Raw genomic sequence first — 13130 nt, forward strand, 5'->3', positions numbered from 1 at the left:
ATGAACCCTCCCTCTGAATATTCATTTAAAATCTATGCTATCATGGATTAAGAAAAACCCCACCTCTCCCCATGTACTTACTGTTCCTCTCCTCCCAACTTTTAATGGTATTTGTTAATTAATAATTCACTTAAGTGAATAAATGAATGAATATATATTCTTTGGATGCAAAAGCAAAATAGCTGCTGACTTCATTTTGCCTTTTAGATTTGGTCATCTGTCAAGATTTCTCTACTCATTTGAAATGAATTATTTCTTTTGCCTTTCTCTTGCTATTGAATTATTTTTAAGAAACCTTCCTTGTGAGCCTGAGGCCATTTTCTGTCTTTGCCTTCCTAATCTCATTGCTACATTTCTCAGCTTTCTTGGCTGTTTGCCTTACCTTCCATTTCATGTAAGCACCTTCTTCAGCCTCAGCTCCTTCATAAACTGCTTATTTAACTACCATGATTTGTTTTTAATGTCTCTTAGTTTTCTTACTCACTGATACAATTGAGATTCATTATCCTTAATTTATTTTTTAAGAAAGCCCAGCCAACTACAATACTTTTGCTTGCCTTTAAGGTTTTCAAGCCATAACATCTTCCTCTTACATTATTAAAATCACATTATCTAAAGGCCCATTCAAGCAGTCTGTTCCTGACGACTGACGGATTTAAATGTCTATGGAGATTATCAATCATCCAGCTCATGGTTGTCCCAAAGGTGCTTTTCAAAAGGCAACTGGACTTTCTTGGGTTATTTTTTCCCCTCAAAAACATTTCGCTTCTCATACAAGAAGAACTTCAGAAGCTTCTTGGATGAGAAGAAAAACTTTTTCAAGAAAAAAAAACTAAGAAAGTTCAGTTACCTTTTGAAAAGCACCTTTGTGTAGAACTTCTTTGTGTAGAAGAATTGGGAGATTTCCCAAGGGCTTTGCCCCATAATCATGGTCACATCCTGGAACCATAAGGCAGCTGAGGCTTTTGACAGGACTGCAGCCCCTCATGACCCATCACTCCCAATACTCCCCATGGTTTACAGAGAAGCTGTGGGTTCTGAAAATGACTGAGACGCTGCTTAGAGCACCACTGGGGGAAAAATGAATGATAAAGCCAACTGGACATGTCTCAGAGCTACTGTTAAGGCCTACCTCATGGCAATACTACTTTTATTTCTGTACTCTTTTGTGGTGTCCAGTATCACTTGGTAGCCCTGTTCAGGGTCACTCAGTCCCTCTTCAGAGTCCCTCTCTCCAGGAACACCTGGAAAGAGTTGCTGAGATCCGTTCCTGGTTGGAACGCAGGTGTAATGCAGGTCCATGTGAGATGCCTGGGGAAAACTTCTACCTGGTTACTGGCAAGAGTTTGGTCCTTTGGACCTGATGAAAGGAAAAGTCTTCAGTACTTTATCAATGCAACCTCCTGTCAATTAGATCCTTGTTTCTCCTGGCTGGCGAAAACCTTCAGGGCAATGGCAACTGGGTGAGTTCAGGCAATGATAAATTCTTCACTGCAGGAGAAGACATTTTCAAGATCTTTTAAGGAGGACCTGGTTTGCCCCTCCTTAAAAAAAAATCTCTTTACCCCAGCTGTCTGAACAATTTCCATACAGTGTCCCATCTTTCCTTTTTTAGTCCAATTTCAGGCCCAGTTATGGGACAAAACAGCATTTGTCATACTTGTGAACAAGATCTGTACCCCCTCTTTTAGTCTTCCAAAGGAACTTGGAAGAGATGGCTGCGCCAACTAGCCTAGGGCCCCAATGAAAATGTGGATCTTTAGAAGTGGTTGATGGAATACAGGTAGTCCTCAACTTATTCATTCAGTGACCATCCGAAGTTCAAACAACACTGAAAAAAGTGACTTATGACCGTTTTTCCCACCTACAACCACTGCAGCATCCTCATGATCACATCAAAATTCGGATGCTTGTTGGCAATTGGTTCATATTTATGACCTCTTCATCTCTTTTCTTGACGTATTTGTTTCAAAGAGAAAGTAACTGCTCTGAACATTAGTCTTCTGAGGTCATTTGATCACCTTTTCAGTCTTCTAACAAGCAAAGTCAATGGGAAAGCCAGATACACTTAACTGTGGTAAAAAAAAGTTGTAAAATGGGACAAAATGTACTTAACAAATGTTTCACTTAGCAACAGAAATTTTGGGCCCAATTATGGTCGAAGTCGAGGACTATCTGTAAATAACAGTCTACTTCCTTCCTATGCACCCTTTGTCCCCCTCACCATCCTATCTAAGTTTTATTTTAAATGCATTTTAAATGTATTATCCTTATTTATCATTTTAATGTTTTAATTTTAATTGACTGTAAGCCATCAAGAGCAGTTTCTGGCAAGATAGGTGGTATACAAGTTTAATAAATAAATAAGAAAATAAAATCCATCATTTATGTTTGATTTTTCTTAGAAAGCTTTTTGTAAGATATAGAGACCAGACCTCAGATCAAGCAGAAACTGAACCACTCATAAAATTCTAATACTGAAGAAAAAAAAGACTAGCTTTGTTCCACTTCAAATAAATCGACACAATGAGAGAGAGAAAAAAGACTCGGCTCTCAAAACAACTTGATCCAATCAAACAGATCTGGAACCAATTTTGAGTTGACACAAGGACCTCTGATGGAGGGGTGTGATATCTATTGTTCTCAACCAGAACTGCTAACCAAATATTATTTCCCTATATACATTGTATATACTCTGTAAAATATCAAACATGAACCAGCCATGCCTTGCATTATCTTCTTTATCTCTTCTTTACAGAGATAATCTTCTGCTGTTTATCACATTTGACTCTATCTTCTTCATCTCTTTTCTTGACAAGATATATTTCAAAGAGCAAGTGACTGCTCTGAACATTAGAATTTAATTTCATGGGGCTACAGTTTGAGAATTTCATTAGTTCACTATGACTGAACATTTTTTCTTAAAAAATAGCAAGCTGTCCCTAACTGTAAACAATTCCTAAATATTTAATGAGAGATAGCATGAACGAACCTGTGTGTCATACTGAAGTTCTATTAATCTTTTATGATTTTTTAATATTAAAAAAGCAAAAGCAGTTCTTGAACTTTTTCTTACACAATAAGGATCCTAGTGACTATTAGGGAAGACACACCCACTAATTACTCATATTTCAGGCAGCTACAAAAAGAAGGGGGAAAGAAAGAGTGCTCTCATTTGGAATAAAAACAGTTATTCAGAAAACTTATGAAGTTCATGCTAATGTGCAGATAAGCAGCCAGGTAGCTGAGATCAAACAGGTATTATCCAAAGAATGTTGTGCATTTAAAAATAACTTTCCTTTCCTTTTTCTACAAGTTCAGAGGCAACATCTATTTGGCATGGTTGGCTAATAGGACAAAGTTTACACATTATTTATGCATTTATTTATTCAATTTATATAGCCCATCTCAGCCAACTGATTCTGAGTGGCTTACAATTGTATACTGTACAGCGTGTAGAGTAGACAAATCTCAAGACTCCCAAGACAAATGTTATATCCTATGACGCACACGAGGCAATAGCTCAAAAGTGCCTTAGTGCTCTTAACAAGGGACTCAAAAGAAATAATATTTTGTATTTGACCTGAAAACAAAAAGACAACCAGAGAAGTTATTTATCAGGAAGGAAATAAATACTGCCAAAAGCATGAGCAAACAGTACATGGTATGATCCTTATTTCTAAATATATTGCAAACCAAAATACAGTGTAGTGGGTTAGGCCCCTGCATGATTTCAATCACCTAAACAATTGTTTTATAGACGTAAAAGAAAAAAAAAACACATAAATCCATTTCCCCTTACACCTCATGAAATAATGCAACCTCAGACAGCACCTAGTTATTTCTCCAGAAAACTTGGTGCCACCCACCCAACCTGGTTTCTATCCACAGGGGGTTGAAAACAGTTGGTGATAGCAAAGCAAAGACTTTTTCCCAAGAGACAGATTCATTTCCATAAAGGCAGGGATCTGTACCCAGAAGATTAACTCCCATCAGCCTTTCCTAAATTTCAAACCTTCCAGACACGTTGAACTTTGACTGCCATCATTTTCAACCCCAGGAAATAAATTCCAATGCTTGTTCAGGAATTCAATAGGTGGGGAGAGAGCGCAACCCTCTCACCCACCCTCTTGGCATGACCACACAGCCACCCACCAGCCTGGTTTTTCTTTTTTAAAACAAACCGAAGGAAAAAAAAACGTGGCTGTCTTTCCCCACCGGGAGTGGGGGCTCTTGTTGCTGGGTCAGCCGGCCCGACCGTGTTTTAAGCCAACTCGCCCAACTTTCTGCGTCCTGACGAGCGAGGCTCAAACTAGGTTGGCTTTTCTGGCGTTCGGCCCAACCGGTTGCTGAAGACCGACCCCCATCCCTCCCCGGGGCGACCAAGGGAGCAGGAGACCCTCAAGGGTCGTCCCTCAAGCCCGCATCCACTTTCCGTCCGGAAAGCCGGTCCCCTCCCACACACACACACAAATCGGAAGGCGGGCGAGGAAGCGCTAACTCCCCGGAGGGAGCCAGCCAGTCCACCCCACCCCACCCATCTCTTCACTCACCCAGGCGGGAAGGTCTCCCGTGGAGACGGTGAGCCGCACTGCCCGCTCCTCGTCTTGCAGGAAGGCGAGTGCCCGGCCCAGGCGGGAGCTCTTTCCGCCTCGGTGCCGCTGAACCCAGAAGAGGCATAACAAGGCGACCAGGACCCAGCTGAAGCTCAGCCCCAGATAACCCAGCAGGTAGATGGGGAAGACCAGCGCGAAACTCCGCGCGAACTGCGACAACAGCCCCGGCAGATCGACGCTGAGCATCGACGGGGGCGGCTCAGGGTCGCCCTCCGGGCTGACCCCAGGGGCCACGGGAGCCTGAACCCCTGCGCCACTCATACTCTCCACGCGGCTGCGGCCCCTCTCCGTGGAGCGGCTGCCGCTGAGACGCTGTCGGAGGGCGGGAAGCAAGGGAGGGCGCGGACGGGGCTGGCCGAGGCGTCTCCACTCATCTCCTTCCCTCCCTGCTCCCGCCTCGCAGTTGCTGAGGGACAACCACGGCCGAATCCCGCCCCGCCCCCGCCCCCGCCCCCGCCCCTCCTTCGGATAGGCGCTTCCGGGTTCTGAGAGAGGCGGAGCTTGACGGGCTCGGAGCGAACCATTCTCCAGGGAAAGGGGGAGACGGGGAGACTGGGGCTGCCAAGGACAGAAGGGAGAACCCGATACGGAGAAATTCTCTTTAGGGAGAGTGAGACAGTAGGCATTTCCCACTGGGTCACTTTCCTCCCGCCTTTCCCTAAGGTGGATTTATGCGAGTTTAGTTGACCTGGGATTAGATTGTTGCTCAACGCTTCTCTTGGATCAGCCCAGCGTTCTACAAACTTGGCAACTTTTCAGATGTGTGGACTTGGCTGGTGAATTCTGGGTGTTGAAGTACCAAGTTTTCCAAGTTTGAAAATCACTGACCTAGCCCCTGCCTATAGAGTAACCCACCACTGGACCGGCATATATATTCATTGTGAAGTTTTTTTAAAAAAAGTAGATTCTCATCCACAACATGTTTCAATTATATAATTCGTTTGGGGATTACCATTTTAATTGGAATGTCTAAATGTAATGCAAAACCTATTTTTCTCCCAGAATAACCACCCTATAAAGTTGATTGTTTATTATATCTATCCTTATATTTATCTATCAAATTTTTGCAATGTCCATCTCATATAAGTGAGTATGCATAGTTTACAAGCAACATAAAAAAATAATATAAAACATAATGAAATGCACACTTAAAAAACAACGTTAAATTTTAAAAGTGAAAAGTGAAAAATGAACGTTTGAAAGATTAGGCTAAGAAGTAACAACTGGCCTAAAATCACTGAGTGAACTATCATGGATGAAATTAGTAAGTATGTCTCTTGGTGGTTCTTAGGGTAGTATTCCCTGAAGTACTCTGTTGGGTTGCTAACATTTTTGTCCAATATGTCCTAGCTATAATTGCACAATATGTTTACTAGATTAAGCTGATTTTCTGCTTTCAGGGGATGCAGGAAAAGAATCCACACAAAATGGAACTGGTTAGTATGCACTTCACAACACTGTAAATCTGCAATAGGTAAAGAATCATCATTTTCCCCTAATCTTAGAAAGCTAAACAAAAACGGGTTGCATGGTAATAAGACTGTGGCAAATCAGTTCCATATTATTTCCGAGAAATATGATTACTAGAAATTCTCACAAAGAATGTCAATTCAATTTGATGAACATTATTCCTGAAGTGTTGTATGAGCCAATCATTGATTGTAAACTATGTTTCTTTTTAATTAGTTTCGGGGGGCAAAGCCAGCCAATTCAGTTCATATAATTTAATTTGTTCTTACTAGCTATTCTGATTTATATCACAAACTATGATAAACAAACTTTGACTTAAAAGAAAGAGGAAATCCATTCTTTATTTGATCCTCCCAGATATCTTGAGACTACTACGGTATTCCTAGATTCAGCAGCAAATAAATATTTTCTACATATTTGGAAGGTCCCAACTGAGGAAAATCAGGCTCAAAGTATTCAGAAAAGCTTGATGAATCTCCAGATAAATTGTTGCCTAATTAATTAATGTATCATTTTTTCCATTGTGAATCTGCATATAAATTATATTTTTCAACTTATTTTTATTCAACACAATCTTTATTCCATGTTAATCCTTGGGTTTTACTTAGAACAATTATCTTCTATGGAGGTTTATAATCCCAAATAATTAATTTGATGCAGGGAAATTAATTTACAAACTAATTAATTTGTAATTTATATGGCAAAAATTCATAAAGTGGATGTATGAAGTTTATAGTGTCATATACTGCTTTCAATACCACTATCTAGATTTAAATAATTTCTTAGTAGCTGTGTTAACATAAATTTAAAAATAGATTAAAAAGACATATGTATTCATAAAGGAAAATAAAAACATTCTTAGTCAGAAATTACTTTATTGACATCTTATGGATGTGTTCATACAACACACTGTTATGTTTTATTTAACTGTTGGCGGGATTCTCACAAAACAAAATCTATACAAATGCATTTTAAAATAAAGTAATAATTGCAAGCAAATAAAAATAGTGAAAATGGGATTATATTTTTAATATAGCCAGTCAAGAAAGATATACTATGAATCCTAGCCTAATGAATATCATTTTGTGCAGTGTACTGCACAAATCCGGACAGTACAGCTAATCCTTAATTTATTACCACAATTAGGACCAATATGTCTTTCTGTCCCTTAAGATCAACAAATAATTGGAATCTGTTGTAGGAAAACGACATCACTACAGCCAATTGTCAATGGGTACCAAGCAGTTCCTGAATCTGTACAGATCTTGCAATAAATTCAAGTGATTGAAAGCACAATCAGGATATCGCAAAAGCAGTTTTTCAAAAGGGCACTTCATCCGTACATTATTATCAAAATGTTCTCAGGTTACTAATTCCAGAAATGATTGTTTTTCTCATTTCTTTTTATTTCCTGTCAATGTTTTCAGTACCTAGGCCGGTGTTTCTCAATTTTAATAACTTTAAGATGTGTGAATGTCAATTCCCAGAATTCCAGCATGAAGGACAAGGAAATTCTGGGAATTGAAATCCATTCATCTTAAAATTGCTAAGGTTGAGAAATGCTGGTTTAGGCATTTAATTTGCTCTAAATTGAGAGAATATTAAAACTCAAAGTACTGAATTAATATTCTTTTTCTGTCTCATAATCTTACATAACAAGCAATAGCATTTAGACTGATATATCACTTCTCTAAGCAGTTTACAAAGTCAGCATATTGCCCCAAATAATCTGTGTCCTCATTTTACCAACCTCAGAAGGATGGAAAGCTGAGTCCACCTGCCGGTCAGGATTGAACTCTTGGAAGTGAGTAGAGTCAGCCTGCAATACTGTATTCTAACTACTGTGCCACCATGGTTGCAGTAGTTAGAATGCACTATTTTAGCATTCACTAAATGACTTTTTAAAAAAGTTAAACGTCCTAACTTGTAAACCCAAATTTCTTTCCTTCGAAATATCACAACCCATTGTTCCATTATAATATATTTTTGATCCTCCTGTATCAATTCAGACAGTTTTATTTGAATCTCATTAGTATTTGCTACAGGATGTCTCCATCTTTTACCCTTGCCATTGTGATTAACAGCAATGTTTTTGTGCACAAAATGTAAAGATAATATTTTCAGAAAAAAATCTGTCAGGGAATCAGATGTAAGGAATGTATCAGACACCCACCCAAACCACTTGTTGTATGACATGCAAAAACCTGGGGTTCACAATGATAGTCTGATTATGTGCCTTCAAGTTGTTTTTGACTCTGTGTTCTCCCAGTTCTCTTCTCTCACCATGTTCTTAGCATACCCATGATCACTGTCCATCCACCTTCCTTGCTGCTGGTATTGTATTTCCTTCCATCTTTTCCATGAATATAGATTTCCCAAGAGAACGGGGTTTTCAAAAATCAAAAATTTGAGTCCAATAATTTGCATCAAGTAAGAATTCTAAACTGATTTGTTCTATGAAGTCACTGTGTGAGTAAGGTGGACAGTTTCCAAATTTGATACATAAATTTTAAAAAAAACTATCCCAAAGGTGCTTTTTCTAGAAGCAACTGGACTTCCTTGTGTTGTTTTTTTGAAGACATTTCGCTGAAGCTTCTTGAATGAGAAGCAAAACGTCTTCAAAGAAAATCAAGAAAGTCCAGTTGTCTCTTGAAAAAGCACCTTTGGGACAACTATAACCTGGGAGACTGAGAATCTTTATAGACCTGTATTAACTAATTGTCCTAGTTAAATTTCTGGAATTATTGTACACAAAATTATTCAAACGTGAACTAATAATGAGGTTGCTTCTGCACTCTACACTAGGTTAAAAAGTATTTTGTTATTTTGTGGGCCAGTATAATGTGCAAATTCTTTTCAAGATAATTGCCATATTCTCTGGACTAGATTTTAATGATGCAAGATGTATAAATGGGTTATCACTTAAGCACATACCAATTGAATTATAACAGTAATATGCTAAATTTGGAGTTGGAGCCACATTTCTGAAGCTGGGAAATTGCACTTGAGAATTATGAAAGAATCTCTCTGTAGACATTAACAGAGAGTAATAAAAGAGATTATACCCTGCTGTTAAGAGTAACACTATGTTCAAACTACGTCATGAAATGGTATTTCCTCCGAAAAGATATATGAAAAAACCTCATTACTATAAGATCCATTCCTCCCCCTCAAGTAACTATCAGAGCACTCCTTTTCGGATTTTTAGCAATTTATTTTTCCCCCTTTTTTCTTATAACGGTCTTCAAACTTGGCAAGTTTAAGACTTGTGGACTTCAACTCCCAGAATTCCTGAGCTAACATGACTGGAGGAGGAATTCTGGGAGTTGAAGTCCACAAGTCTTAAAGCTGTCACGTTTGAAGACCTGCTCTTAAAGCTCCAAAAACTATCCTAGAAGAGCCAAAGAGAGCCGCTACTTCATTTCCCCGGATCCTTTGCGGTCGATGACCTCGTTTGTCCCTCTGTTGCTCTTTCCATTGGTTCCCCGGGATCGACTCGACCTATCGGCTATGATCTTGCTTTGACCTACTTGTTGCCAAGGGAAACTGCAGCAGGGTTACCTAGGTTTCCTAACGCAGCTGCGGCCTGCAGATTTTCCGTGCCCGAAGACTGGTAGGCACCGGGTATGCTGCGACCCGCGACCGTGAAGGGCTGCGATGGAAAGCGATAAGGTGAGCGACGGTTCATGCAAAGGCGGGAAAGGAGGCGGCGGCGGAGAAGGGGAGTCTGTTCTTTGCAGCTTGATCGGAAAGGACTCCATTTGCGGTGACTGGCCTGGGGAGAGGAAGCTGGCCGGCTTTCGTCCGCAGGCTAGGCAAGGCTAAACAAAAATCAACATCGCTTTTTCCGCGGCGCATCTCTTGCACGTAGTACTGGCTGGCTCCACGCATCGCTCCCACCGCGATTTACTTCTTACTAGGTGGGAGTATCGTGTGAATCTGCCCTTAGACTGAACCGTGAATCCTAAACTATAGCCGGTGGTGTTTTTTTGTTTTTTGTTTTAATAAACTATAGTTAGGTATACAGTGGCTTAGCATAATGCGTGAACCAGAGCTCTGCCAGGCTGCGTAGACATCTGGTAAGCCAGGTAGACAGACGTAGGAGAATTGATTTCTGAGCAAGTGTGAATGGGACTTGGCTGCATGCAATCTGTTCACATCGCTGCCAAACTTACAGGTAGTTGACCTAAAATCATTCATGTAATGACCGCTCAAAGTTACAGTGGCACTGAAAAAAGTGATTTATGACCATGTTTCACACTTAGGACCATTGCAGCATTTCCCCACGGTCATGTGATCAAAATTCAGAAGCTTGGCAATTGTTATGTATTTATGGACAGTTGCATTGTCCTGGGGTCATGTGATCACCATTTATGACCTGACAAGCAAAGACAATGGGGAAACCAGATTCACTTAACTATTATGCTATGACTTAATAACTGCAGTGAGAATAATGGCTGTAAAATGGGGCAAAACTCAATGAGTGCCTTGATTAGCAATTGGAATTTTGGCCTTAATGGTGGTCATAAGCTGAAAACTACCTATAGTTTGGGCTGAATATGGTAAATGAATTTAGGAACACTACAAAGGCTCTGTGTTTTACAAAATGTCTTTTTTTGTTTAAGAAAGTCCAGCTTCCTTTTTCATCACTATAAACAAACCCATAGGGTTAGGGTTTGTTTACAGTAGTGTTTCTCAAACTTGGCAACTTTCAGATGAGTGAACTTCAACTCCCAGAATTCCCCAGCCCCTGCTGACTTGGGAATTCTGGGAGTTTAAGTTCACATAGCTTAAAGTTGCCAAGTGCAAGAAGCATTAATTTATAGTACTGTATATACACTATACCCACCCAATCAATTGCGATCTATTCAAAAGTTCATAATTTAGTGTTAGCTACAGTTCAGCCTCATTGATTCAAAAGTGGATTTCATTGAGAAGGTTTTCCTGAATGGATGATAATATAATGATAAGATGCCAATTTTAGATCCAGCTAGACCTTTCTAAAGCATTCCAAGGTACTTCCTTCTTAATAGAATAGTGGTTTCCTGTTTCTGCTCATGCAATACCATCAGCAAGGACCGCGGCTGATTGGCCCCTTAAAAAAGCCTTTTCTGCCATGGCACCTTCCATCATTTTTTTTCTGAGAGTGACCTTTGTTTTAAATTTCCAGTGCTTCAGAATTCAAAAATGGCATGTTCTGAAGCAACTTTAATAAAAAAGCTATTTAATAAATAACACTATATCTATCGTCGTGAGGTCTTGCTATTAGTCTCTTCAGCTCAAGTGAGTTCTTTGGCTTTTCCAGGTTTCTGCCACTTGGGAGCTGATAGCAAAAATTAAAAGGAAACTGAACTGCTGTTATAGTTTCAGGTACTGTTAATCTATTCTCCAAGTGAGGTACACATTTTCTTCCTTTTTTCCCTTCTTTTTTAGAAAAGGACTAAAGATGACACTTGGAAATCAGATGAACTAAAAAAGCATCTTAAGGTGAAAAATAATTCTACCTTAACTTTTTGTTAAATACTTGGTAGAAAATACATTACGAAATGAGGCATGCCCAACAGCTCGGATATCACAGTAGGATTTACTTCCTTGTTTCTTTGACTATCAGATTTGTGTCAGATTACAAATTCATTTTGAAAGATCCTATGCATGTAAATCTATTTGAAATTAATATATTATTTGCATATATTTGCTATTTAATATTTTTTTACCTCCAAGAATCAAACCTACTTTGAAGGCAGCAAAGATAAAAGAGTAATAAACTAACAATATGATTGTGATATTAATAGCTAAAATAAAAAACAGTTTATTTTGGCTTTCTGAAAAAATCTGAATTGAAAATGATATTCAACATTGTTTATTTGAGAATAAATATATTCCAAAGTATAACAAGAGTTACAGAGGATAGCTAGGGATGGGAAAGAAGGTTTGTCTTCACTTTGAGCAACCCTTATGTTAACAAATCATGATTTGCTTGACCATGGTTTGTTAAGTAAATGTATACTTTAGTACTTGATATGAATTCAGCTACACATGGAAATGAACGTATATATGAGTTACATGCTACCCAGTTTGTGTGATTCCAAAGAGCTGTTAACTTTTCAACTATTAATCATTATACTAATTGCTGTGTGAGAAATGAAATGAAGGATGAGTACAAAAATTATAGTCATCTCAGAGCTTATTAACAGCAATCCGTAGCTTAGTACAGTATATCTCAAAATTTGTCTATAAATATATAATTACTTTCTTACATATATGCTGGAAGGAATATTGCATTATTAATATAGCATTAAATTGTTTATTGAGAGGTTACAGTAATTCTGAAAATGTCATTATCATTATTCTTGTTATTATTCCATTTACAGTATATGTTTAGAACCTGTGCTCCCCAGATTCCAGGAAATCTAAAGTTGTTTTAAAATATATATTTTAACATAATTAAAAAGGAAGAATATTAAATATATTACAGACAAGAAAAGTTTTTAAATATATTTAAATTTTAATTTCTTTTAAATCTAAATAAACTAAAATGAGGCTTAATTGCATTGTCCTGACTTGATATGTTTCTTTTGTTTGCTTTCATGCCAGTGAAAACCAAGTATGCCTTTTGGCCCTGAAAAAACACAGAGTTCTCTTCTTTTTCATTATCTTTGTATATTTTTTCTGTAATTGTGCCAAACGAAATTTTTTATGGTATTGATCTTGACTCGGTGGTATAGCAATTTCTCAATTTAGGACCAGTCATTTAACTATTGTTCAAAGTTAGGATGTACTTGACTTAATAAAGTTCTTTATAACCCATCCTCAAAATTATGACTGGTATACCCCCTTAGTCACACGATCACATTTCAGATGCTTGACAACTGGCTCATATTTACAATGGTTGCAGCATTCTGTGGTCACATGGACACAATTTGGAACATTTTTTGCCAATGTCTGGCAAAAAAATACCCATTCAGGAGAATAGATTTGCTTAATGACTCATTTAACTACTGTTGTGACTCACTTTATGACTTGTAAAAATGGTTGTAAAATCAA

General features: G+C 38.5%; 2 protein-coding genes across 7 annotated transcripts in view; one reads left to right on the top strand and one right to left on the bottom strand.

Annotated features, from left to right (window-relative positions):
• Positions 1-5080, bottom strand: part of ESYT2 (extended synaptotagmin 2) — a 60441-nt gene extending 55361 nt beyond the window's left edge. Inside the window, exon 1 of one of the 4 annotated variants that reach the window (XM_026680947.2) lies at positions 4554-5080. In XM_026680947.2, the coding sequence (XP_026536732.1) occupies positions 4554-4877 (324 nt within the window). In that variant the 5' untranslated portion in view covers positions 4878-5080. The remainder of the gene's footprint in view (positions 1-4553) is intronic. The other 3 variants (XM_087946400.1, XM_087946399.1, XM_026680948.2) reach the window with 3 other exon arrangements.
• Positions 5081-9523: 4443 nt separating this feature from the next.
• Positions 9524-13130, top strand: part of DYNC2I1 (dynein 2 intermediate chain 1) — a 37423-nt gene continuing 33816 nt past the window's right edge. The window contains exons 1-2 of one of the 3 annotated variants that reach the window (XM_026680935.2): positions 9610-9758; positions 11520-11573. In XM_026680935.2, the coding sequence (XP_026536720.1) occupies positions 9744-9758; positions 11520-11573 (69 nt within the window). In that variant the 5' untranslated portion in view covers positions 9610-9743. Of the gene's footprint in view, positions 9759-11391; positions 11457-11519; positions 11574-13130 lie in introns of all 3 variants that reach the window. The other 2 variants (XM_087946913.1, XM_087946912.1) reach the window with 2 other exon arrangements.

The sequence above is a fragment of the Notechis scutatus genome, chromosome Z (genome assembly GCF_049901735.1).
Source record: "Notechis scutatus isolate UNSWTSFEM ecotype Mainland chromosome Z, rNotScu1.2, whole genome shotgun sequence".
Taxonomy (NCBI): domain Eukaryota; kingdom Metazoa; phylum Chordata; class Lepidosauria; order Squamata; family Elapidae; genus Notechis; species Notechis scutatus.